This window comes from Pristis pectinata, chromosome 1 (genome assembly GCF_009764475.1).
Source record: "Pristis pectinata isolate sPriPec2 chromosome 1, sPriPec2.1.pri, whole genome shotgun sequence".
Classification (NCBI taxonomy): Eukaryota; Metazoa; Chordata; class Chondrichthyes; order Rhinopristiformes; family Pristidae; genus Pristis; species Pristis pectinata.
In genome coordinates, this window is record NC_067405.1 from 138,482,404 (window position 1) to 138,509,983 (window position 27,580).

The 27,580-nt window shown below is 43.3% G+C and overlaps 1 protein-coding gene across 2 annotated transcripts in view; it reads left to right on the forward strand.

Moving 5' to 3' along the window:
• The window catches only part of LOC127567479 (exportin-1-like), an 84,700-nt gene that overhangs the window by 38,897 nt on the left and 18,223 nt on the right, over positions 1-27,580 (forward strand). For both annotated transcript variants that reach the window (XM_052010443.1, XM_052010450.1), the window contains exons 8-21: positions 528-576; positions 794-913; positions 2,745-2,873; positions 4,114-4,272; positions 5,337-5,531; positions 8,243-8,381; positions 10,084-10,265; positions 11,544-11,700; positions 12,222-12,385; positions 15,123-15,257; positions 17,231-17,414; positions 20,486-20,592; positions 22,070-22,264; positions 25,996-26,164. In XM_052010443.1, coding sequence (XP_051866403.1) covers positions 528-576; positions 794-913; positions 2,745-2,873; positions 4,114-4,272; positions 5,337-5,531; positions 8,243-8,381; positions 10,084-10,265; positions 11,544-11,700; positions 12,222-12,385; positions 15,123-15,257; positions 17,231-17,414; positions 20,486-20,592; positions 22,070-22,264; positions 25,996-26,164 — 2,084 coding nt within the window. The remainder of the gene's footprint in view (positions 1-527; positions 577-793; positions 914-2,744; positions 2,874-4,113; positions 4,273-5,336; positions 5,532-8,242; positions 8,382-10,083; positions 10,266-11,543; positions 11,701-12,221; positions 12,386-15,122; positions 15,258-17,230; positions 17,415-20,485; positions 20,593-22,069; positions 22,265-25,995; positions 26,165-27,580) is intronic.

The following is a 27,580-nucleotide window of genomic DNA, read 5'->3' on the forward strand; positions in this document are numbered from 1 at the left end:
TTTTAATGAGGGAATTGAACTTGCACTTGAAAATGAAAAGTTTAGGTTATGAGAAAAGAACATGGGGAGCAGGTCTAATTGGAAAGTGCCTTCAAAGCGAAGGACCCAAGTGTCTGCCAATGTTGTGTTTCTTGATTTAATGAGAAATGGAGGAGTGAGTGAGGTAGTTTGGTTTGTGAAGGTGCCCACTGCCGAACCAGGGACTGGCCTGAATCCGTCGTGTGTATGGGGCCATCATCAGACATCCCTGGCCCCTTTGACTAGCAGTGGGAATTCTGGGCTTTCTGCTCTTTCACCCCTCACCTTCCCTTCAACCCAAGCCTCAGCCTGATTATGGGTGTACCTGTGGCTGTGTATTAACTGCTAATGGAGCAAAGAATGCCTTCTTGTACCGTTAGTGTAGCAGCAGGAATTAGTTGATGAAAATCAGCATCTCGGTTGTTAGGCAAAGCTCCACTGTTCTATTAATCCTGATAACTTACTCAAATGAAATTGTATTTGATTATTTTTCCGTTTTCTCCCCACAGTATGTGCAATGAATTCTCTCAGATATTTCAGCTCTGTCAGTTTGTGATGGTAAGTAAATAATTCCCAAAGTGGAAAGGAGCCTTTCATCTGAATGAGACCACCTTTTTTAAAAAAAATTAAAATCGGCCTTCACTGTCAATACTGGGCAAGCTGTGCATCTTCTGTCTGTCTTAAGTTGGGAGTTCTATTGCCTTGTATTTAATTGCTTTGCTTTTTGTAATACCTGGTGTTGGGTCAAGTGATATTATTTTATGTCCGTGTGCAGGAGAACTCTCAGAATGCCCCTTTAGTCCACGCAACACTGGAGACTTTGCTGCGATTTCTGAACTGGATCCCTTTAGGTTACATCTTTGAAACCAAGCTCATCACTAGCTTGGTGTACAAGGTGAGCTTCCTTGGTCATTTGTCACAGGGCACAAATGTTCATGATTAAACTTCTTTAAGTCGTTGTCATTTTCCAGTTATTCTGTTTTGTTCTTCTGTTTCCAGTTAAAAGTGTTTAACTTGTGGTTTCAGTGCAGTTTGAATAGTCCTGGCTATACCTTCTTTAGAGAACTTTGCAGTGAATTATTTTGGCCTGCAGATTGATAACAACAGCTGGCCTCTGTGCCTGGAAGCCCAGGCAATTCGGATTGTTTGTGCTTCTCACCTGCTGAAACACTTTGTACTTAATTGTCCTGGAAGTTTTGAAAGAGATTTTGCTCTTGCCTGATTTTTGATTATATATCCTAAATCTGCACACACTTGGTGTTTCGGTACCAATAATCAGAGATAGATGGAGGTTAATGCAAGTTGGTTTAGACCTTGTTTGTGGCCCCATCCCACTGCTGGGACTCCCATTGAATTCACCTTTTAACTGCAGGGAGAAAATACTGGGAGCCCTGTCTCCGAGGTAGTGACGCATTCAAGTACAAAGATTAAAACCACAGCCAATCTGAGCCTGTACTTTGCATGCAAGCAGTTAATGTTAGACCTTCAGCCAAAATGCTCTTGAATGGCAGGGCAGGTTTAATGGTCCATATAGTCTACTTTTAATTCTCGTGACAATTGCACTTCATTCCATTTGGCATGACTAAGAGTGAGTGTTATGTAGGTAAATATTTTGCTGCATTTTTCTTTTGTTGGGGGAGGTGTCATGGGATGTGGATTAGACAGAATGGAGTTGCAGAGGGGATGAATGGTCCATTTGTATTATTCTAAATAGTACACTGATATTTTTGTCAACACTGCTTTTTTGTTTTGTACTGGTGCGTCAGCCTAGATTATGTGCTTAGCATCACCAACATTGTGAGTTGATGTAACTTTTTAAAAAAAAAGTGTCCCAAGGTGTGGAGTCTTTCAGGACTTAAACTGTGACTTGTGACTTAGCAGATGTTGGGCGAGGAATCTGCTAACATTGTGACTGAAAGATGTGCAGAGTGTAGAAGTAGAGCTGGATGTGCGGAATTGTCCCCACGGTCCCAGGGTTCTTCCCAATCTTCTCTCCGTGAAATCTGCTTAATCTATTGAGAAGTATGGTTAATAGTTTTTGTTATATGCACCTTCAATATTTAGGATATTGAGATTTGTTTAGCTTCAGCTGATGGCAGGTTAGGATTAAAGTGCTCTTTTCTGTGGAGTGGGAGGTTGGAGATAATTGGAGATGGACACACATGTAGTTCAGACACCTTAAAGTTGCATGCATTCTGACCTTTACATATTTATGTTTCCAACACTAACTTCCATATTCACATCAATGTTGACAACAGCTTGTTTAAATTCATCATACTTTAGTTATGTCCTCCTGTTGTTGCTGCAGTACTTCCACTGGTAGGAAGTGGGAAAACAAGACTGCAAATTGCATATTGAAAGGTTGGCAAAGATGGCAGGCACGGTAGTGTAGCGGTTAGTGTAACGCTTCACAGCGCCAGCGACCCGGGTTCAATTCCAGCCACTGTCTGTAAGGAGTTTGGACATTCTCCCCATGTCTGCGTGGGTTTCCTCCGGGTACTCCGGTTTCCTCCCACATTCCAAAGACGTACGGGTTAGGAAGTTGTGGGCATGCTATGTTGGCGCCAGAAGCGTGGTGACAGTTGCGGGCTGCCCCCAGAACACTACACAAAAGATGTATTTCACTGTGTGTTTCGATGTACATGTGACTAATAAAGATATCATCTTAATATTTTAAAAGTTGATTTTTGTATTTTAACCTTATTTTTGTTTCCCTTTCTGCCTAGTTTCTGAATGTGCCCATGTTTCGGAACGTGACGTTGAAGTGTTTGACTGAGATTGCTGGCGTCAATGTCAGTCAGTATGATGAACAGTTCGTCTCCTTGTTTACATTAACACTCATTCAGCTCAAACAGGTACATTGGAACTTGGGACCTCGTGCAAATTATGAATAGGACCCCCCCCCCCAGGCAATATCCCGTAAGAAAAGACCATGAACGGATGCTTTGATATAACAATGCTCATGTTGGGATTTACCTCTTGGCAAATCTGGTAGTTCCAGCATTTAATTTGAACCCCATCCTGACCTGTCTGCAACTGTCCACCTGACTCCTTCCCCATTACAGCACCTGTCCAAATCAGTAGCTTTGTATTGCAGCGCACGTTCTGACATTGGATGATACAAAGCAAGAATATTCTCCAGAAGGGTGGGAGGAGTATATTTTTGCTGATGAAATTGTGCTTGCCAGTCTTTGCCTCTGCTTTAGACTAGCTTCAGTGCCTTAATTTGGATAGGTTTAGTTAGATATTTTTGCTTGAACATTAAGTTTAAAAAAAAAGTCCATCTACGACCCATTCAAAACAAATTTTGCTTGGTGTGCTGTTAAGACCCAAGGCAGCTCTTGGTGGCACTGCTTTAACTTGTTTGCATAGATCTTGCCTCTAATTACTACTAATCAATTGATGGTGCCTCTCCCTTGGGATATTGTCAGCAAAGATTTTCATTGATCTTTAATAAGTTAGAAAGTGCTGGGAACACTCAGCAGGTCAGGCAGCATTCTGTTTCTCTCTCCGCTGAATGTTGCCTGACCTACTGAGTGCTTTCAGCACTCTTTCAGTTTCGATTTCCAGTGTGCTCATTTTTAAATTTTTATTGATCTTTATTTGGCCTCTGGTTTTACCCGTTTCATACAAGACTCAGATTTGAGATGTGGATAGCAACTAGGCTTTTATCTAATCTGTTACCCAGTATTGGTTTATTATTGTCACATATACTGAGGTACAGTGAAAAACTTGTCTTGCATACCATTTGTACAGATCAATTCATTACACAGTGCATTGAGGTAGTACAGGGTTATAGTGGTTAGCGTAACGCTATTACAGTGCCAGCGACCCGGGTTCAATTCCAGCCACTGTCTGTAAGGAGTTTGTACGTTCTCCCTGTGTGACTGCGTGGGTTTCCTCCGGGTGCTCTGGTTTCCTCCCACATTCCAAAAGACGTACGGGTTAGGAAGTTGCGGGCACGCTATGTTGGCGTCGGAAGCGTGGTGACACTTGCAGGCTGCCCCTAGAAAACTCTAGGGGCATTTCACTGTGTGTTTCGATGTACATGTGACTAATAAAGATATCTTAATTTCGAGCCCTGTTTCATTTCAGATGTTACCTGCCAATACAAACATACGGCTGGCATATGCAAATGGAAAGGACGATGAGCAGAATTTCATCCAGAACCTGAGTCTCTTCTTGTGCACTTTCTTGAAGGAGCATGGCACCTTGGTAGAAAGAACACTGGAGCTCAGAGAGGCACTCTTGGACGTAAGTTAGCCTTGGAAGATCGTTCATGTGGTAACTTGCTTCCCTTCATTCTCCTTGCACCTGCTTTGTGGCTCTCTCGGAGATTTCTCTGGGACTACAGCTGTTCCACTCCCCCCTCCTCTCGTTCTGGTACCTAATGCCAGCGTTATGGTCTTACATGTGCTGTTAGCCCTGAGACATTAGCCAAGTGACTACACATAGTGTGCATGTCTCCCCATAGAGTGGTGGATGAACAGGCATTTAATCAGGCAGAGAATTTCACTTTTCCAGCACAGGGTCATTAGTGGGATGAGTTGCTTGGGTAAGGTGCAGCAGTCTGAGATTCTGCACGTGTAATTTTAATGGGACCTGTTGCATTACAACAGTATTCTGTGTATGAAACCTTTTTTTAAAAAAATGTGGCTAACAGTTGCATACAGCAGAACAGCAAATTAAGAGGAGACTGGTCTGTAGATAATGAATAGTGCAGAGAGGTGAGGGACATTTAAAATCACTGCTGACAATGAACTTATAAGAAAAACACAAATAATGATCAAGCCTTTTGTCAGCAGCACTGGTCAATTCCCTTGGTGATTAAAATTCACCGTGGTATAACTACTGTCCGTCCATGCAGCAAGTTAAAATAGTGTGTCAGTGCACTAGTGGGAAAGGAGGATGTGTGTAGGGAATGTGAGCAAATAAATACATTTCTCCAGTTATGAAAAGCAATATCATAGGGCAGGCACGGTAGTGTAGCAGTTAGCGTAACGCTATTACAGCACCAGGGACCCGGGTTCAATGCCGGCCACTGTCCGTAAGGAGTTTGTACATTCTCCCCTTGTCTGTGTGGGTTTCCTCCGGGTGCTCTGGTTTCCTCCCATATTCCAAAGACGTACAGGTTAGGAAGTTGTGGGCATGCTACGTTGGTGCTGGAAAGGTGGTGACACTTGCAGGCTGCCCCCAGAACACTATGCAAAAGATGCATTTCACTGTGTGTTTCGATGTACATGTGACTAATAATAAAGATATATTTATTGTAAGGAATTGAATAGTAACATTTTTTTCAATTTTGTCTGTTGTGGTAGGGTCTACACTACATGATCCTGATATCAGAAGTGGAGGAGATTGAGATTTTTAAAATTTGTTTGGAGTACTGGAATCACCTAGCAGGAGAGCTTTATCGCGAGAATCCCTTTTCCATCAGTGCCTCTCCTGCTCTGGGGAATCCTCACAGTGATGTGCCTCCTCGGAGACAGATCTACCTCCCAGTGCTATCGAAGGTGAGCTTGGTTTTAACTGCCAATAAAGAATGTGCTCATAAGGTCAGTTGGAGTTCACTGGTCAGGAGAAATCTGCTCCAACCTGGATCCTCCACATTTAGCATTCTTGGAATTCTCTATCTAACTGCCCTGTGCATGCACCTTCACTGCTGATGGCTCAAGGTGGTGACTCAAAATCTCCTCGGGCAGTTCATGATGGGTAATGCTGGCTTTCCCAGCAACACCCCTGTCTTGATGAACGAAAAATATTATTTGTGTATTCTTGATACATTTCTTGACCATTTCCTAATGCATTCCCTAAATATTAAACAGTGTTGTGACTGTGATCTGAGTCACCGGTGAGACACCTGAGGCTGGTGATTATAAAAGTCTTCATTCATCATGGCAGGCAGCCATTCTCTTGGAGACCCTCTGGTAGAGTCTCCCTGAATCCAAAGTGCATCACATTTTTATACTCTTAAGATCAAAGGTAACGGCAGGTGATTCAATACAACTTTAATAGCTACAGTGACGTTGTCAGACTCAAAATATTGAAGTAAACAATGTTTCCATTGAGTTGTACATCTACAATGGGAGACACCTCTGAATGTTCAAACACCTTTGCTGGGACAAAGTAATTCACATGGATGGTCTAAAAGCTTCTGAGAACCCAGACACCCAAAATTAGTGTTGTGAAGGGCTGACTTTCTGCTTACACAAATATCCTAGGTATTAATAGAGTGAATATATCTGTGACCACGTTTGATGTGCTAGGTGACAAAATCAGTGTTGCCTGGTTTGATGTAGGCCAATTAACATCACCCCATGGTCTTGCGTTTGGCTGATGCAGACGAGAACGTCCCATGGTCACTTCACTTTGCAAACCATATCTTGAGTAACCAGCCCCCTACTCTGGGCCACCGGCCTGTGTTCTGTGGACAGTGCTGTATGTTTGCAAAGCTGTCCTTTTAACTTCAACCTGCTTGCAATTTACATTTAAGAACTGAAGACTGGTTCTAGTTTAAATGAATAATCTGCTATATTCACACAATTCCATAACTCCTGAATCCCTAATGGTTAGAATGAGCTGGTGTATAATTTCTCTTGATTGTCTTGCGCGGTACGGTAGTGTAGCTGTTAGCATAACGCTATTACAGTGCCAGTGCCCCGGGTTCAATTCCCGCTGCTGTCTATAAGGGGTTTGTACATTCTCCCTGTGCCTGCATGGGTTTCCTCCCACATTCCAAAGACGTACGGGTTAGGAAGTTGTGGGCATGCTATGTTGGTGCCAGAAGCGTGACGACACTTGCGGGCTGCCCCCAGGACACTCTACACAAAAAGATGCATTTCACTGTGTGTTTCGATGTACTTGTGACTAATAAAGATATCTTGAGAAAGGCGTTACACACTTTTAAGTGAATCTCCGCTCATAAAAGCATAGATAGCATTTAATAATATCCCACAGCTGTTCTGACCCTAACATTGTCATCCAACATTACTTTGGTTAGAATGAAAGCTTTTCTGGTTGGGGGTGGTTGTGGTGAAGTGCCCTTCGCTGTTACAAGCTGAATTTGTTACATCTCCTTTTGGTCTCAGACCAGCAGCTGCACCCAGGTGACCTATTCCAGCAGCAGTGTTGAATCATCTAATTTTATTTGTTGGGATGATTCTCCCTTGGCTGGGCTACACGATGTCTGGCACAGCTGTGTTTGAAATGTAGGTGCCATTTAGTATTATTGACTAAATAATCTACATGTGTGTTACAATACTTAAGGACCCAATTGAAATGAAATTGCTCCAGATTCCTAAGTGGATGTTTCTGTTGCCTTTAGTATAAAACTAAAGTCAGAATGTTAATAGTCTTTTATTAAGAAAATATAACCTACCTACCTACCCAACATGGACACAATGCTGGAGGAACTCAGGAGGTCAGGCAGCATCTATGGAGGGAAGTAAACAGTCTTGATGTGAAACGTCAACTGTTTATTTCCCTCCATGGATGCTGCCTGACCTGCTGTGTTCCTCCAGTGTTTTTTGTGCGTGTTGTTCCAGATTCCAGCATTTGTAGAACCTCTTGTGTTTCCACCTACCTACCTATATCTTTCCAAAGTATACTAGTAAATTATACTGACCTGTTTGATCCACAAGTTTACAGAAGGGTGGTTAGTTGACCTGGTACATAGGGATAGTTTCTGATGTTGTTCAAAGCTAACAGTCCCACACTGCCAGCAACTCTATGGTCTCAATGTATTTGGTTTATTATTGCCATGTGTACTGAGGTGCAGTGAAAAACTTGTCTTGCATACTGCTCGTACAGATCAATTCATTACACAGTAGCATTGAGTTAGTACAGGCTAAAAGCAATAACAGAATACAGAGTAAAGCGAAGTTCACAGACTCTGTAGGAGTTGGAAGCTTCAGCCCATTTGCACCTACTTGGGCAGTAGCTGTTTGTATTCCCATTCTATCTGAGGACTCTTATTACAGTTACCATCTACAGGCAGAAGGGTAGCTGAGTCACCCTTTGACTCAAGAGGAGACGCAAGGGACTGCAGACGCTGCAGGATCCTGATGCAGGGGCCCGACCTGAAACATTGACCGTCCCACTGCCTCCATAGATGCTGCCTGACCTGCTGAGTTCTTCCAGTAGTTGTTTTATTTTACTTCTTTGACTCCACTTTTAATAGCAAGTTTAAATCTGGTAGCCTTCATGGCTTTTTTTTTTGTTTCAGGTGAGGCTTATAATGATCAGCCGAATGGCAAAACCAGAAGAGGTGCTTGTGGTAGAGAATGAACAGGGAGAAGTAGTTCGGGAATTCATGAAAGACACAGACTCCATCAATTTGTACAAGACTATGAGGGAGACGCTTGGTAAGTTTGAGGCTTCCTCCTGTTTAACAGGTTGTATGCAAGTTTTATGATTTGGTTCTCTCTCTTTTTGTGTAGTGTTGTTGAATTAGCTGAACTCGGTTGTGGGGAATTGTTGACTTTGATATCTTTTGCAAAGTTGGGGAGATGGTGCATTTTTTTTTAGAAAGTGTTTCTACAGTTGATCACTGCCAGTGAGTACATCTAGCAAGGAAGGTTCAGGCTCATTTGGTTCACCTGCTTTGCACTTGCTGCTCTTGAGGCTGCTTGTGAAAGTTGGTAAGGTATTGGAGGGCAGTGCAGATATTACCAGGTGAAGGAACCACTTTAGAAGAGGATTGATGAAGGGACTTCATCTCTGGCTGGTTCCTAAGTATTTTTCTTCTGTCACTGTGCAGGTATTTGGCCACCCCATAGCTGCTTGAAGCAAAATCTGTGTTGAGTGTAAGGGTTGTTCTATGTCCTCTCAGTCTCTGGGTAAGAGGTTGTGATGTCCCACTCCAATATTTCTGAACAAGCCATTGAGCTTGCTATTTGAAGGGAGAAAATTTTGTCCTTTTCTCATCCTGAAACAGTATTTCTTCGCAGTACCATCAGCCAAGGACTTGGATATGCAATGGCGTGTATTGGTTGGGATGGTCTCTTGTACACCCAAACAAAATGGGTTCTCTTTGTGGAGTTTGTTCGAGAGTAGTAGGAACAAACTGCTGCAACTTTTGCCAGTCAATGCAGGTTAACCTTTACAGGAAATGTGTTTACATGTGCAGCATAGTTACAAGAAACTAGTCTGTTACCTGCACCAGTGTAGCCACTGAGCTTTGTTTGCAAGGAAATTATCCAGTCGTTTCGACTCTGGCTGTCTTTGGTGTTGCCAGCCTTGGGCTATTGTCACTTGCTGATGTCGGAGAGTCTGAGCATACTAAAGTCAGCTGGGCATCTTGCTGACAAGGTAGCTTCTGAACGTAACAAGTAGGAGCAGGAGTTGGCCATCGAGTAAGTTTCTGCCATTCAAAACATTCTTGGCTCCAGGTTCACTTTACTGACCCATAACTTATGACGCCTTGTCGACAAAACATCTGTATCTTGGCCGTGCATAAATTTAATAACCCTCTAAGAAAGAAAATTCCTCCTCATCCTCATCTTAAATGGGCAGCCCCTCCTTCTGACTTCATGCCTCCCACTCTGAATTACCTCGGACTAGTATAAGGTAATGCACTTTAGGAGGTAAATTCTTGGTAGGACATGTAGAATGAATGGCCAGGGAGCATTGATGTACAGCGAGGTGTCGGAGTGCAAGTCCATAGCTCCCTGAAAATGGCGACACAGGTAGATAGGGTAGTGAAGAAGGTATTTGGCATGCTTGCCTTCATAGGCTAAGGCATTGAGTACAAGAGTTGGGATGTCACGTTGTGGTTGCACGAAACATTGGTTCGCCCGTTTCCCTCCACAGATGCTGCCTGACCTCCCGAGTTCCTCCAGCAGTTCGTTTTTTTTTGCACCATCTGTGGTAATTAGTGGGTTTATAGTAAATGACAGTGGATAGTCATCAGTGATTGGAGCATTGGCAAGAAGTAATGTATGTTTCGATGCAAGTTAACAGGAGGGAAGATGTGGTCTGCTGATGTTATTTAGTTGTGGATCACATACATGGAATAGAAAGGGACTGAAGCTAAAGTTTACAAAGTGTTGCATGTTTCTGTTTCAGTGTACCTCACACATTTAGACTACGCTGACACTGAATGCATTATGACTGAAAAGTTGCACAACCAAGTGAACGGTACAGAATGGTCATGGAAGAATCTCAACACACTTTGCTGGGCCATTGGCTCCATCAGTGGCGCAATGCATGAAGAGGATGAGAAACGTTTCCTCGTCACAGTCATCAAGGTCAGTCAACGCTGGTGAACTGAGCGATGCTGCTTCGAATCTTTTTCTCTTGCGTGATGGTTTCAATCCCAATTCTGGCTTCAGAATGGTTGTTCTCTTTGGGATTTGGGAATTGGTCGTACTTCAAAGAAAGAGGGTTGAGGGTTCAAAGTATGCTGTCTCCCAAATGAAGATACAGGAGCCTGAGGGCACGAACCACCAGGCTCAAGGACAGCTTCTATCCCACTGATGACTATTGAACAGTTCCCTTATACAATGAGATGGACTCTGACCTCACGATCTACCTTGTTGTGACCTTGCACCTTATTGCACTGCACTTCCTCTGTACTGTTATTGTTTTTACCTGTGCTACATCAATGCACTCTGTGCTAACTCAATGTAACTGTACTGTGTAATGAATTGACCTGTACGATTGGTATGCAAGACAAGTTTTTAACTCTACCTCAGTACAAGTGACAATAGTATACTGATACGCCAGCAACTTCCTAAGGCTGCCTCAACATCTCCCAAATCCATGACTTCTGCCATGTAGAATAATAGGGGTAGCAAGTCTATGTGGAAGCCATCCCGACGTGAAGCACACTGGTGATCCTTCATTGTCACTGGACCAAATTCCTAGCAGTCCCTACCTGACAAGCAGAGCCATGTTCATAAGGACTGCATCAGGTGACTCACTACTGCCCTCTTATGGGCAGTTAGGGATGGGCATTTAGTGCTAGCTTTGTCTCTAATGTTCACATCCCAGCAATGAATTAAAAAAGGTTACTTACACTTTGCATTTTTCAAGGGATATTGGTATTGGTTTATTATTGTCACTTGTACCGAGGTACAGTGATAAACTTGTCTTGCATACTGTTCGTACAGATCAATTCATCACACAGTGCAGATGCATTGAGTTAGTACAGAGTGCATTGAGGTAGTACAGGTAAAAAAAAAATAGAGGCCAGTAATGCAGAAATACAAGCTTGTTGAGGGGAAGGGGAATTGAAGGGGAACACATTAATTAATTAAATAATTATTTCATTATCGTCACGGTTGATATTAGATTTAATGAAACTACTAGATTATCATAAAAACCCATCTGGCTCACTGGCATCCTTGGGGAAAGGAAATCTGACATCCTTGTGCAGTGTTTCCAAAATGTGACTTCACATCCACAGCAAATCTGTCTTTTACCTGCCTCCAAAATGGCCCAATCGGTTCGGTGGCAGTTAGCCATGTGCCCTGCAAGTAAACAAATGAATAAAATACTTAACAGTATATCTCTTCACTTTGAAGGATTTGTTAGGTCTCTGTGAACAAAAACGTGGGAAAGATAACAAGGCCATTATTGCCTCCAATATAATGTACGTGGTGGGGCAGTATCCCAGGTTCCTGCGAGCCCATTGGAAGTTCCTGAAGACTGTGGTGAACAAGCTCTTCGAGTTTATGCACGGTGAAGTGCGGCTTACTGGCTTGTACTCTGTGTGGAGTGGTTTGCTTGTTCTTCATTTGTTATTTGCTAGTGTGTTAGAACTTTGTGTTACAGAAAAATGATAAATTTTGCAGAGATTTACTCTACTAGTGCACTTTAATTTTGCATTATAAAATTGGGTTATTTTTTCACAGATGTATCGAAGCAAAAGTGGTTTTGGCAAAATTACTATATATATATCATTTTTGTAGAGGACTTGATCCTAAATTTACACCCTTTTTTCTAACAGTTGGAATGGATATTTTTCGGTTGTTAAATTATAGAATAGATTTAACAAGCCGTTAAAAGGGTGAAACTGACCCTATCTGCACAGCGGAAATAGGATCAACTAGGCTGTACTTGACTTTGATCAAATTTCAAAGGCAACAATCGTCATTTTTAAAAAAAAATGCATTCATAAATAGATTAAGTTTTTGATTGATTTAATTTGAAGCCAGGTTTTTGTAGAAGCTTTTTTTTAACCCTCTGTTGTTGATGCACAGAGACACACGATGGAGTGCAGGATATGGCTTGTGACACATTTATCAAGATTGCACAGAAATGTCGACGTCATTTTGTACAAGTGCAGGTGGGAGAGGTGATGCCTTTCATCGACGAGATCTTGACCAACATCAACACCATCATATGTGATCTACAGCCTCATCAAGTAAGCTCTTTAGGAGATAATGTGATCCAGGTCATTTTTAGATGTTGCGGAAATGAAGGGATATGGGTTTAATGCAGGAAAGTGGCTCTATGGTGAATGTTCAACCATTACCTAACTGTATGATGCAGCAGATATGAGGGGAAGATGGTCTATTTCTGTTGTTTCTTATACTTTCATGCATAAATTGAGGTGTTTATGTTTTAGAAACACTTCCAACTTGAGCAGCGTGTCTTTACGTGACATAGAGTCAGAGTTTATACAGCACAGAAAAAGGTCCTTTGGCCCAACTCATTCATGCTGACCGAGGTGCCTACCTGAGCTAGTCCCATGTGTCTGTGTTTGGCCCATATCCCTCTAAACTTTTCCTACCCATGTAAATGTCTTTTAAACTTTGCAATTGTACCTGCCTCTACCACTTCCTCTGGCAACTTGTCTTGCATATCCACCATCCTCCATATGAAAAACTTGCCCCTTAGGTTCCCTTTAAATCTTCTCCCTCTCACCTCCAATCTATGCTCTGTAGTTCAAGTCTTCCCTCCCCTGGGGGGAAAAAGACTGACCATCCACCTGATCTATGTCCCTTATGATTTTATAAACCTCTAAGGTCCTAGGCTCCAGGGCAAAAGTCCCAGCCTATCCAGTCTCAAGCCGTTCAGTCCCAGTGTGATCCTTGTGAATCTTTTCAGCACCCTTTCCAGCTTAGTGACATCCTTCCTGTAGCTGGGTGACCAGAACTGACCTACTCTCCCCTGGTATGGAATTGGACCACTTTGAAAAGCCATTAGCCATTGTAGCCACAACATGAATGTGGTTAGATTATGGGAGCCAGTCCCAGGGCAGTGGATGTAGGAAGATGGGCTACCACATTTCCAGATGAAATTAACCACTGGAGTTATTCAGCAGGTTGGGCAGCATGTGTGGTGAGGAATGTGTCAGGTTGATGAACTTTCAGGAGGCTGGAAAAGATGGGAAATTAAAAGCTGTTGTATGAGGCAGAGAGAACAAAAGGGAAGATCTGTGAGGGGTGAGAGGCAGGAGAGATAAGGAGAGAGAAAGTAGTGAAGGCTAATGAATAAGAAAAGGTGGCTAGGAAGAGCTTTAAGTAGACTATCTGAAATTACCAAATTACTGAAATTCAGAAGATCTGAAAACTGGAAATGTGAGAGACGGGCTGGAGTTACCAATCACCTGAAATTGTTGAGCTCATTGTTAAATCCATTGGACTGTAATGTAGCTAGTTAGAAGGTTTCACTTGGTTTAACTGGCACAAGAACATGGGTTACTGTGTATAGACAAAAGGGAAGGAACAGGGCAGTATTGACAGGATCAAAAAACAACTGCTGGAGGAACTCAGCAGGTCAGACCCCATCGGAAGGGAAATGGACAGTGGATGTTGCGGATTGAGACCCTTCATCTTGCCCCACCCCTTCTCCTCACCTCTTTATACTGGCTATCTCCTCTCTACTCTTTCAGTCCAGATGAATGGTGGACTATCCATCTCCCTGCACAGATGCTGCCTGACCCACTGAGTTCCTTTTAACTCGGGATTCCAGCATCTGCAGTCTCTTGTGTCAGCATTAACTGGACATTGTATTGGCGGAAGGTGGTGAGAGGGAACTTAGGCCAGTGGTTCAGAGCTGCAGGCATCTCCCATGACCTTGCTGATACTATTATAAGATGACCAGAACATTATGCTATAAATAGAGCTTTGTTCTGCTCATCTAGCAGTGCACCACTCGCAATTGCTGTTGGATAAGCACTTTTCATGGCTGATTGGTGATTTTTGTTAACTTCATGTTGGGTGTTAATGACTCCCCACCCCCAAAATTGAAGTTTGGGATGCTCTGTCTGGTATCTGGTAAAACACCCACAAACTAGACTAGGTTGAACAAGGCGAAAAATGTTTGATGGAGTAGTTTCTCAAATGGTGGTCGGTTTGAAATTGAACAACAATGTACTTAATAAAATCAAAACAAGTAAGTGAATTTTGCAGCAGCATAGTGATTCACTAAGTGTAATATAGTCTTAAAAAAGTCCCAGCCTATCCCAACCTAGAGGTATACAAAATATTAAGAGGAATAGGTAGAGTGGACAGCCAGCGCCTCTGTCCCAGGGCACCAATGCTCAATACAATAGGGCATGGCTTTAAGGAGGTTCAAGGGAGATGTCAGAGGGAGGTTTTTCACCCAGAGAGTGGTTGGGGCATTGGGTGGTGCCTGGGGTGGTGGTGGAGGCTGATACGTTGGTCAGTTCAAGAGATTGTTAGATAAGCATATGGAGGAACGTAAAATAGAGGGATATGTGGAGGAAGGGGTTAGATAGTCTTAGGCGTGGTTTGAAGGTCGGCACAACATGGTGGGCTGAAGGGCCTGTATTGTGCTGTATTGTTCTATGCTTCTATGGTAAATTTTGCGAACTAATTTGACGGGATCTTGTCTTGCATAAAGTATATAATAGCACATCTGTGATGCTTCCAGTCACAGTGCCCAGTTCTTGCAAGGGTTGTGGTCTCGAGAGCCCCAGGATTACTTCTCAAAGAGATATTTGGAGCTGCCTTTGAACATGGTTTCATGTCCTTGGATGAAGAAATTGTCTGTTACATCTGAGAAAGGCTCCTGAAAGCTAATAGTTGCACAATTTATTGATAGCCTGTAATATGGAGCTTGATTCGACATCTAACTCTAGACATTCTATCGTGGGAAAATTTAAGGTAAATATTTTCCCCCCCTAATTTCAGGTTCACACATTCTATGAAGCTGTTGGTTACATGATTGGAGCTCAAACTGACCAGACCGTCCAGGAACATCTGATTGAAAAGTACATGCTTCTGCCTAACCAGGTCTGGGACAGCATCATTCAGCAAGCAACCAAGGTAGGATGGACATTGAGTGGATGGGCCAATTCAGTGCGTACTTCTGGTACGCTGGGCCATTGAGTCTATTAAATAGTTCGAAGCTAATGCAGTCTGTAATGTTGTTATATAAATTGAAAGAATGGAATTGTAAATAGGTAAACATGGAATACAGGAGAACAAGACATTCATGCAGTAAGTAGAAACAATAATCTGACCTTTTAATCTTATAAATGTCCTCATTATTTTCCGTTATCTCCACAGTTATGAACTGAAGTAGACATAATTGTCACTGCTTTCTCCAGTCCCTGGAATATCCTTGAATCCTTTTATTCTGACTCGTCTCAGCAGGTGCCAGTAACTCATTTATTTTTATCTTCAAGACTGAGAGCATTTCTGTTTTCCCTCCCAGTTCCTCTTGCCTTCCAGGGCCCAAGCCCCAAATCATCTAGTTTATGCACTTTCACTGAGCTTGGCTCCTTGACAGTTCCCACCATAAGTTGCTGACCATTCACATGGGCAGCATCTATGAGTTCCTCCAGCACTCTTTTGTGTGTGTTGCTCCAGATTCCAGCACCTGCAGAATCTCTTGTGTCTCCGTTGACCATTCACCTTCCCTCACCTCACTCCCCAAGCTGGTTGGATTTTTTTTCTCCTCTATCCCAATTTAAAAAAAAAATCCCTTGATTTCCACCCCCCCCCCCCCCCCCCCCCCCCCCCCGTTCCTTAGTCTGCAGCCCCACTTCCAAGTTCCTTTTTGAACAAATTGCCTCCTACGTCCGCAACTGTTTCCAGTCCTCCTGTGTCCTGTTCTAACACTGAAAAGACTCCAGAGTCTCCAATCAGATGACATCCACTCTGACTGTCAGGTGTGATAGCTTTGGCCTTGGTGGAACGTACTGTCTTTCTTGTCGGGCTGGGCATGTCCTCCACTCGAGGAAAGGATGCCTGGTCAGGATATCTTGGTCAGGACAGACCAGATTGGCCAAAGAGCCCATTTCCATGCAGTATGACTCGAAGAAGAAAAATATAAGAAAAAGAGGATGGGGAGAAAACTCAAACAAGCTAAGCCAACATCACAGATGGATGACTGATGCAGAGAAATCAAGTTACCTGACGTTATAGAATTCAATATTGAGTCCAGAAAGCTGCCATGTGTCCACATGGGAGATGAGGTGTTCCTCAAGCTTGCATTGGTCCTTGTTGTAACGTTGCCGGAGGATACAGGCCAGTAGGTCATAGTAGGAAGCAACAGGAAGCTCGGGATCACCCCCGTGGACTGAATACAGGTGCTCAGCCGAGTGATCATCTGGTCAGCGTTGGTAGAGGAGTCCACATTGTGATCACCGAATGCCGTGGACTAGATTGGAAGAAGTGCAAATGTCTTTGTAATAAATTTCTGATGTTTGACTAATTTTATTTCCAATCACTGCAGGACAGTTTTGCCCTCCAGTAGCCTGTATTTGTATTGATTTTATGCTTATTTACAATTCCATTTTATCAATTTAACACAAAAAACATTACCGGAAACAGGTATTGCTATGTTGGGTTAGAATAAAGGAGAAACAACTGTCCTGTTTAACCACTCCCAGCAGCTCTTAACTGGTGGAACTGAGTTCCTGGGTGCAGAGCAGGTCATATATCAATTCTCCTAGCTCAGCTACTGGATGGTTGAGAGAGAAGCAAGCCATTGAAAACATTGAATTTAACAGTTGTGAACTCTCCCGAGACAATTTTCTGCCCCTCCCTTCCTCCAGATCCCCTGTTGTTTTGCTCTTGATCCAAGTTCTTTGATCTTGGATGTTGTGAGTGCACCCCATGTGGAAAAGGGGTGAGGGGTAACACTGTCTGCAGCTCTAGTTGTTATGATGAGTGATCTAGGTGCCCTAGCCACCCACTCATTGGGTCGCAGAGGGAAATGCAGCAAGTTAGTGCGGTGGATAGTATTTTCCTTCCATAGATTCATGGTTCACTGATGCACTTCTTTCTTAAAGAACGTGGATATTCTGAAGGACGCAGAGACTGTGAAGCAGCTTGGGAGCATTCTGAAGACCAACGTGAGAGCCTGCAAGGCTGTTGGACACCCATTTGTAATCCAGCTGGGACGGATATATCTGGACATGCTCAACGTGTACAAGTGCTTGAGTGAGAATATCTCAGCTGCTATCCAGGCAAATGGTAAATAGTCCCTTTCTTGTGGGGGCTGGTCTGCCTATTTGTGTTGTTTTAAAAAATAATTCTTTCCAAGGAACTGTAAATCTAAAACTCTCTCCCTCCATAAAGATGAGGATGGGGATCAATTGAATACTGGAATTGGTTTATTATTGTCACTTGTACCGAGGTACAGTGAAAAACTTGTCTTGCATACCAATCGTACAGGTCAATTCATTACACAGTGCGGTTACATTGAGTTAGTACAGAGTGCATTGATGTAGTACAGGTAAAAACAATAACAGTGCAAAGTGCCACAGCTACAGAGAGAGTGCAGTTCAGGTAGACAATAAGGTGCAAGGTCACAAGGTAGATCATGAAGTCAGGGAACCATTCAATAGTCTTATCACAGTGGGATAGAAGCTGTCCTTGAGCCTGGTGATACGTGCCCTCGGGCTCCTATATCTTCTACCTGATGGAAGAGGAGAGAAGAGAGAATGACCCGGGTGGGTGGGGTCTTTGATTATGCTGGCTGCTTCACCAAGGCAGCGAGAGGTAAAGACAGAGTCCAAGGAGGAGAGGCTGGTTTCCGTGACGTGCTGGTTTGTGTCCACAACTCTGAAGTTTCTTGCAGTCCTGGGCAGAACTGTCATTGGATTTTTGTTAGGCAAGGGCATTTAAAGATTAGGGAACCAAGACAAGTAGATAAGAACATGGCAAGATGAGGATAGAAAGGGGCTGTTCACCTTCTGGAGCATGTTCTACTGTCAGTGACTTATCTCACTTTGCTCCATATCCCTGAACACCTTTTTAGTTAATGAAAATTCTGCGACCACAGATGTAATGTTAACTGTTGACCTAGAAATTGTTCTTTGCTGAAGAGTTCTGCCACACTTTGTGCATAAATGTTTTTCTTTATTTCAGCTCAGAAATGCTTGGTATTAATGTTAGTGTCTCTTGGTGCCAGACTTGCCAATCAGCTGGGAAAAGTCGGCATTTTTAATTTCATTAATATATTGGACTTCAATCATTTCAGCCCATGATGCTGCTATACCTTGTTATTTTAGGTCTGAAAGTATTTTGTTTGTTTTTAGGTTCAAGTGGATTTGATTTTGGATCAGCCATGATCTGAGATTGATTGGTAGTGCAGGTTCAAGAGACAGAATCAGCTCCTCTAATATCTGTGCTGCTTCCAGTAATCCCTAAAAATAACCTCCTTCGGTATACAGTGAGAATATGGTTACAGGTGGACTGGTTTGAGAAACTCCTGGAGCCCAAGAGGATGAAATTAAAATGGCCCCTCTCTTTCTGTTTTCCATCTCGCCTTCTCCTTGTTGGAAAACAGCAGAGTGAAGACCCATTCGAACAAATCAAACTGACTTTGTCACTGACTGGATTGTACAAGGGATGGTTAAGTTGATTCTAGGAGGTACCAGGTTCTGAATTCATACCATGTAAAGGCCTTATAGTTTGGTACAGTACTGCAGGAGTACTGGATTTTGGAACATCCATCTTTCTGATGTTAAACCAAAGCCCTAAATGTTCTCTCAGTAAGCAATCCCTTGACGCTATTACAGAGAGCAACGGGGGGCTTCAGTGTCCTGTCCATCATGGATATCAGCCAAAAAGGTTATCTGGGAATTATCATGTTGATGCTACTGTGTGCAGAGTTGGCTGCCTACTGTTTCCGACATTACAACAGTCACTGCATCTCCAAAGATTCAACAGTCACTGCATCTCCAAAGTACTTAATTGGCCATTTGATGTTGAATGCACAGTGCAGATGGAAGCTGATTAACCTTGCCTCTTGATCTATGTTCTGCCACCGCCCCCCCCACTGATGTTCTTGAGTGCGAAGTATGTAAACTTTGTACACTGGCATTCAGGTCTTGGTGAGCTTGGAGTTACCCATGCTCTTTTAGTTAGCTGACTGTCATTTGTGCTGTGAACACTGTTTACTCAGTATCGAGTGGCAAGGGAGAGTGTCACCATTAGGGGTTCTTCCAAGTTAAGTTGAGTTTATTGTCATACGTACAAACACATGTATGCACAAATGCAATGAAAAACTTACTTGCAGCATTACGGGCATGTTGCATTAAAGACATAACATTAACAAGAAAAACCTAAATATAAATTATACAAAATTATATAAGAAACAATTTTTTTTGTTCTAAGTCCATTGTAGTGCAAAGTGGTCATAGTGTTGCTGCACTGAGGTAGTGATTAGGGTTGTGCAGGTTGGTTCAAGAGCCAAATGGTTGAAGTGAAGTAGCTGTTCTGGAACCTGGTGGTGTACCTTCTGCCTGATGGTAGCTGTGAGAAGTTAGCATGGCAAGTAGGGCAAATTTACCAAGCACAAGAACCCGACCCAGCAATGATTGCACTGGTTTGGTCATCTGAGCAGATGGCAGGTGGTTGTGTACCTGATGCCATCCTGTACAAGGCCCTATTGGAGGGAGCAAGGAGCACAGAATGTAAAGATGCATGATAGTGAGATATGATTGGAATAAGTGGCATTGCTATTTCTAGCAGGGGCCCAAGGAACGCTACAGGAACTGGCTCCAACAGCTCAGACCATGTAGCTTCTGAACTTTCCTCAAATTGCACTGGTATAGATCATGCAAGTCTCACAATACATTATTTGAGAATTGCATTCCATCTACATCTTGTAATGCAATATTCAACATCTCCCTCAGCTGGAAGAATGCCAACGAGACTCAGGGCGGCACGATAGTGTAGCGGTTAGCATAACGCTATTACAGCGCCAGTGACCCGGGTTCAATTCCAGCCGCTGTCTGTCTGTAAGGAGTTTGTATGTTCTCCCCGTGTCTGCGTGGGTTTCCTCCCACATTCCAAAGACGTACGGGTTAGGAGCTGTGGGCATGCTATGTTGGTGCTGGAAGAGTGGCGACACTTGGCTGCCCCGAACACTTTCTCAGTAACGGAAAAAGATGCATTTCACTATGCGTTTCGATGTACTCGTGAATAATAAAGAAATATCTTAAATATTTGCCGCAGTGTGCTCTGGATGTCCAGAGATCGTGGGAGCTTGCTTTAAAAATCTTTTAAGTCTTTCCTTTTGTTTCTCCCTGAATCAGGTGAAGTTGTTACCAAGCAGCCGTTAATCAAAAGCATGAGGACAGTGAAGAGGGAGACACTGAAACTGATATCTGGGTGGGTGAGCCGGTCATCGGACCCGCAGCTGGTAAGTACACTTGTCCCATCTTAACTGACCTGGATTGATCCCTATCACTGGCTCTAATTGCAATGCTTCTCAAAAAGGTTCTCTTCCACTGCTCTACGTGGTCCATTAAGTGCACCAATGGCTTTTGTTTGTTCAGTCCTCCAGTGTGGGCACTCTTTTCCTAGGTGAACTGACCTCCTGCAGCTTCTGGGCAAGCGGTGGGGAGGAACAATCCATAATCTTTTGGGGTGATTGTACACACTGAGGGAGACTGGACCAGACTATCCTGTGGGTGAGATGTGGGCCATGGGTTATATGTTGCACATTACTGCCTTCCTGCCTCATTGCCCCAGTCGTGAATGTGAACAGACACAGTCCTCTGGGGCAGGAGTCTCTCCTGGTATATCTTGTATTGCCTCTTCATTCTGGCCTCCCTCACAGGTGAAAATGCATCTTCTGTCTACTCTATCAAACCTTTTCATAGTTTTGAAGGATCAGTGTTTTCAGGAAGAAAGAGCCCACTTGTTTAGCCTTATAGGATATCTTTATTAGTCATATGTACATCGAAACATACAGTGAAATATATCTTTTTGCATAAAGTGTTCTGGGGTAGCCTGCAAGTGTTGCCACAGTTCTGGTGCCAACATAGCATGCCCACAGCTTCCTAACCCGTACGTCTTTGGAATGTGGGAGGAAACCGGAACACCCGGAGGAAACCCATGCAGACACGGGGAGAACATACAAGCTCCTTACAGACAGCAGCCAGAATCGAACCCGGGTCGCTGGCGCTGTAATAGCGTTATGCTAACCGCTACACTACCATGCCTGCTGATGCTATCGTGTCTTTGCTGATTATTTATAACTTCTCCGTCAAGCACTTGTAGTAAATTGACTTAACAGAATGATACCCCCTGCTCTCCCCAACCCAAGCTCCAAAATCTCTCCACTCCCTCCCAGCACACCTCGTGTGCACTGTTTCTTTCCCACAACCCAGAGGCATTTTTGGGTGGGTGTTGAAGACAAGCTGTCAGCTTTGGATTAAGTTGCAAATTTTTGTGTGACTCGAGACCGATGTTCCACAGATGACTGCATGGTCAACTTGGTCACCAGAAGGTGTGAAGAGCCACCACACTTGAGGAATAGATTTAGAGACCAAGTGGTCCTTCTCTTTTCATTTTGGTCAATTTCCTTGGAGTCTGGAGAACCATTGGTCATGGCCTTGAATGTTCACAAGACCAGAGTGCGCTCTGTTACCTGGGATACATTATGCCCAAGATTTACAACCCTTTCTCCTTGCCTTAGTCCTAAATTGATGACTCCTTATCTTGAAACCATGTCCCCGATTCTAAATTCTCCCAGCTGAGAAAATGGCTTGTCAGCATCAATCCATTTTGGCATCTTGCATGGCTCTTCTAGACTCCTGTGAAAATTGGCTGTTCTTGCCCTGTCTTTCTTCATAGACCCTTTACGGGCTACTCTCTCTCTCCCTTTTCCTCAGGTTGCGGAAAACTTCGTGCCCCCGCTGCTTGATGCGGTGCTGATCGACTACCAGAGGAATGTCCCTGCAGCCCGAGAGCCTGAAGTGTTGAGTACCATGGCCACGATAGTGAACAAACTGGAGAACCACATCACTGCGGAGGTCCCGCAGATCTTTGACGCCTTGTTTGAGTGCACTCTGGAAATGATCAACAAGGTAATTGTTAGTCTGGTCAGAGGAAATGTAATAAGGCTTGTTTGATCTGATCACTATGATCCGTTTCCTTTGCAAAGCCAAAGAGACTTGAAGGAAAAGTGTGGCCTCAATGAACTTGGGTTGTGGTTATTTTCAGTGCTGGGGCTTGTTTCCTTCCCAACACGGCTCTCAACACCATCCCTGGTAATCCTTTAGACAGTAGATTTTAATAATCTGTAATGCTGCTCAAAGTCAGTTTATAGCTCATTGTTTATATGAATATACTAAATTAGTTGTTCTAGTGAAGAGACCAATTTACAAGTAAAATTCACTTGGACTGACACGTTTGGTAGAGTAGTAAATTTTGCTTCATCAGGTACTAAAATGTAATGTTCGCTAAATTTGTGTTTACCCTGAGAGGTGCAGTTTTCAAGATGATTGACAATCCTCTGGGGTATATTGAAATCTAATTCACAAGAAGTACTGAAATATCTTCTGTGCCAAAAGAAACTTCTGGTATGAAACCTTTTCATGTTAACCCAGTGCTTTGCAGCCAATGGTGTCTTTCAAGTGTATTCACGTTTATAATGAAGGATGCATGGCAGCAAGCTCCCACAAACGATGTGACAATGACCCGATCCTGTCCACCTGTTTCTCATGGAGTCACAGGGATAATCGGTGTGGAAACGGGTACATCGGCTCATCGAATCCAACCTGTCTTCACCCATTTACATTAATGCTGCATTAATCCCTATTGTTTTAGTCCTTCGCTCCCATATTCTATCACTCATGCCCCCAGGTTCTGCCACACAAGGGACAATTAACAGTGGTCAATTAGCCTACCGACCTTCTGTGCTGTTAATTGGGGAATAAATATTGGCCAGGAGTCCCAAGCACCTTCCAAACAATGCCATGGAGCTTTTTTTTATATTGTCCTCTTGTAAGAGCAGAAGGGGCCCTGGTTTCTCATCCCATCTAACTGAGATGTTAGCCTATTGGTATTGGTTTATTATTGTCACTTGTACCGAGGTACAGTGGAAAAACTTGTCTTGCATACCGATCGTACAGGTCAATTCATTACACAGTGCAATTACATTGGGTGAGTACAGAATGCATTGAGGTAGTACAGGTAAAAACAATAACAGTACAGAGTAAAGTGTCACAGCTACAGAGAAAGTGCAGTGCAGTAAGGTGCAACGTCACAACAAGGTAGATCGTGAGGTCAGAGTCCATCTCATCCCTTTTGCTCAGCTTCCTAGAAGAGGACTCAAACCTCTGGCATTCTGACTCTATGGTGTGTGTCACCAACTCAACCACAGCTGAAAACTAGTTTGATCTCAGTGTGCTGGTCACAGTTGTATATCTGGTTTCTGATCCAGTCACCCCCTGATGGAATGTGTATGTTTTTTGGATATTGGGTATGTGCAGGATTATATGTGTTCTTAACCTCCGCTGATCCTGAGCTTACCAGTTTGATATCTGGGCTGGTGGGTGCAGAGTGGCCGTGGGTGCTGTATGGAATGTTTCCTGATACAGTAACATTGACTCTATCCTGCTTACTGCCTTCGAGATTATTTGTTTAAAATGTCATTGAAAAATGACACAGTAAAAGAAACAATGAAATAGTGAATTGGCCCCAGTGAAATGTAAATTTATTGGATATATTCCATATTCACAAGTTCAGACATTGCCAGCCTTAATTTCCCATCCCTGTTTACCCATGAACTTTTTAACAGTGCAGGTAAGAATTGACCTCCATCTGGAGTCCCATGTAGGACAGATCAGGTAGGGACGGCAGGTGTTCTTCCCTGATGGGACTCGGTGGACATTAGGCCATTCTATGGTCACCACTGCTGATACTAATTTTTCGTTCCAGATCTAACGCTGAATTTGCATTCCTTAGCTTTGTGTGAAGTTTGAACTTGAGCCTGCAGATCATTAGTCTCTATTTCCTACTGACTAGTCTAGACATTTAAATTCTGCTGCCATACCTTTTTGTTTGGTTATTCTCTGAACTTTGAGTATTGTCAGATCCAGTGATTGATTATTATTTCCTGTACCCTGGGTAAATTGTCTTCAATTTGCAAACTTGCATTTTTGTTACATCTCATGATGATGTTCTCCTTCCTGTCATGTCAGGTTACCAACCAAACTCTAAATTCCTTCCATCCACTAAAACTGACTCTTCTTAAATCTCTCTCTTCTAAATGGGTGGTGTAATATGTATTATTGCCTGTGTTTGGTCCACATCCCTCTAAACCTTTCCTGTCCTTGCATTTGTATAAATGCCTTTTAAATGTCACAGTTGAACGCGCCACTACAGCTTCCTCTGACAGCTCGTTCCATATACCCACAGCCTTCTGTATGGAAAAAGTTGCCCCTCAGGTCCCCTTTAAACCTTTTCCCCTCTCACTTTATACCTACGCCCTCTAGTTTTAGGCTCCACTACCCTGGGAAAATGACTGTGACCATCTGCCTTACTTATGCCCCTCATGGTTTTATAAACCTCTAAGGTCACTCCTTCACTCCATGGAAAACAGTCCCAACCAATCCAGTCTCTCCTTGTAGCTCAAGCCCTCTAGTCCCAGCAACATCCTTGTGAATCATTTTCTGCACCCTTTCTAACTTAATCATATCCTTCCTACAGTATAGTGATCAGAACTGCACACAGTACTCCAGGTGTGGTCTCACCAACATCTTACACAGCTATAACATGACATCTCATTCTCATGCTCAATGTCTCGGCTGATGAAGGCAAGCATTCCATCCGCTTTCACTGTTCTGTCCACCTGTGTCGCCACTTTCAGGGAGCTATGTACTTGTACCCCAAGGTGTCTCTGTTCTGCAACACTCCCCAGCGCCCTGCCATTCACTGCATGTCCTGCCCTGGTTTAACTCCCCAAAGTGCATCACTTTGCAGTAGTCTGAGTTAAGTTCCATGTCTACATTTTTTCCATGGGAAACAAGTTTGGATAATTTCTGTTCCTGCTTCTGGTAGCTGTGGAATCACAGCATCAAACTGTTCTTAACATGTGCACTGGTACTGTAGTTCTGATAGGCTATTGGGTGTAGTAAGAGAAGGAGAAAATATAAGAAGTGATGATGTTGCCTTGTGAATAACACAGCATCAAAATATCTGTGGAGTAACTCTAATTTGGATTGCTTCCCCTTCCCAATTCCTATACCATTTGGGAGTCGAGCAGAAGACTGTTTTGCCCTCCTTGGGTCTCCTCTATTTTGATTGCTGTCGCTGGCCCTCCTAAAGATATCTAGTATTGAGTGTAGGATGTGGAAGAAGGCGTGGTCCGATCCCAAGGCTAGAGAAATGTAATACTCCACACTCCCCTCCATTGATCTGTGTGAAATATTTATCCAATTTCCTCTTGGATTTGCAGAGTCCGTGTAAAGCCACATGTTCCCCAACTCGTGTTAAGGACCTTTCACCATTGCTTCATTGTTGGTGAACTTCTGATTCTACCAAACACATCAGTTGATCATCAAATCTCAAATGTTTGTTTCAAGACCAGAAACAAGTATTGCAAGAGTGATTGGCAGAGTGTAAATTAATCTGGCGTTTTAAAATTTGCAAGTTATTATTGTTCTTCAAATGAGCTCTGATTAGAATTAATGGGAATAGACTATCGTTGTAGCTCTTAAAACTGTGGACGTATGAGAAAAACACTAAAGCAGACAACACAAAGATTCAAAATGTTATATTTTCAAGTATTTAATTTTTCTTTCCTCCCCTCTAGGATTTTGAGGAGTATCCCGAGCACAGGACTAACTTCTTTCTGCTTCTTCAAGCAGTCAATAGTCACTGTTTCCCTGCCTTCCTGAACATACCTCCAGCCCAGTTCAAATTGGTTCTTGACTCCATTATCTGGGCTTTCAAACACACCATGAGGAACGTGGCTGACACAGGTATGATGTGCCGCAGGCTTTGTATTCTCAGCCCTGCCCCCTTTGCTTGTCACTTGTGCCCAACAGGAGGGTTAGTGTGGGAATTCAGTCAAGTGGAGGTTATTGTCATGTGCACAAGTACGGTGAGGTACAGGTACAATGAAAAACCTGCTTGCAGCATCACAGACATACAGGTACACACAACACATAGAACACAAGTTATGCATAAAATTATATAGTGGGGGGGGGGGGGAAAGACAGTGCAAAATAAAACAAAGACAAAATCAAAGGCAAGTCCCTGGTAGATCAAGAGGCGGCCTGTAGTGTTCCATTGCTAAAGTAGGGTTAGGGTTGTGCATTAGGTTCAAGAACCTGATGGTTGTAGGAAAGTAACTGTTCCTGAACCTGGTGGTGTGGGACTTCAGGCTTCTGTACCTCCTGCTTGAAAGGCCCTAGTGTAACGGTAGTTGTGCTACTTGGACAACTCTAGCACCCTATTCACTTCATCCTGCTTCTCATCTGTGCTCGATGCCTACAGTCTTGTACCTCCAACTCGGAAGGTTGAGAGCTCAGGTCTCACTCCAGAGGCTGAACACAAATGTCAGCCACTTCACCAGGATTAGAAGAGGTTGGATAAACTTGGGTTGTGGAGCATTAGAGGCTGAGGGGAGACCTGATAGGGGTTTATAATTGAGAGGCACAGATAGGGTAAACAGAATCTTTTTCCAAGGGTAAAAATGTCAAATACTAGTGGGCGTGCATTTCATGTGCAAGGGGGAAAGTTTAAAGGGGATGTGCGGGGCACGTTTTTTTTACTTACAGAGGGTGGTGCGTGCCTGGAACGGGCTGCCAGGGGTGGTGGTGGAAGCAGATACAATAGTGGCATTTAAGAGGCTTTTAGATAAGCATGTGAATATGCAGGGAATGGAGGGACATAGAAATGTACAGGCAGAGGAGATTTAGTTTAATTTGGCGTTGTGTTCAGTACAGACATCGTGGGCCAAAATTACAGCACACTTCCAATGCTGTACTGTTCCATGAAATCTGTTGTGCCCAGGAGTGCTGTGCAGTTGGAGATGTAGCCTCTCAGATGAGAACTCTGAAGTGGATGTAAAAGATCCCACAATGCTGAGCAGAAGTGGTGCCCTGACCAACGTTTGTCCCTCAGTCACCATTATAAAGCTGGCAATCTGGTTGTTAATGCTGTTTATGGTGCTTAGTGTTAAAACATTTAAGTGCATTTCAGAAAAAGTGCTTCATTGACTTTCAGGACTCTGCAGTAAACAGGCCATGAAAGGAACTAACTAATTGCCAGTTCCTTTCCTACACCTCAGCCCCATCCCTGGAATGTTCCTTTGTCCCCCTGTTCAGATGCTTTCTTCTCTCTTCGAGTAATAACTCTGTTTTTCACATTGACTGCTGCTTTGTGATAACAAG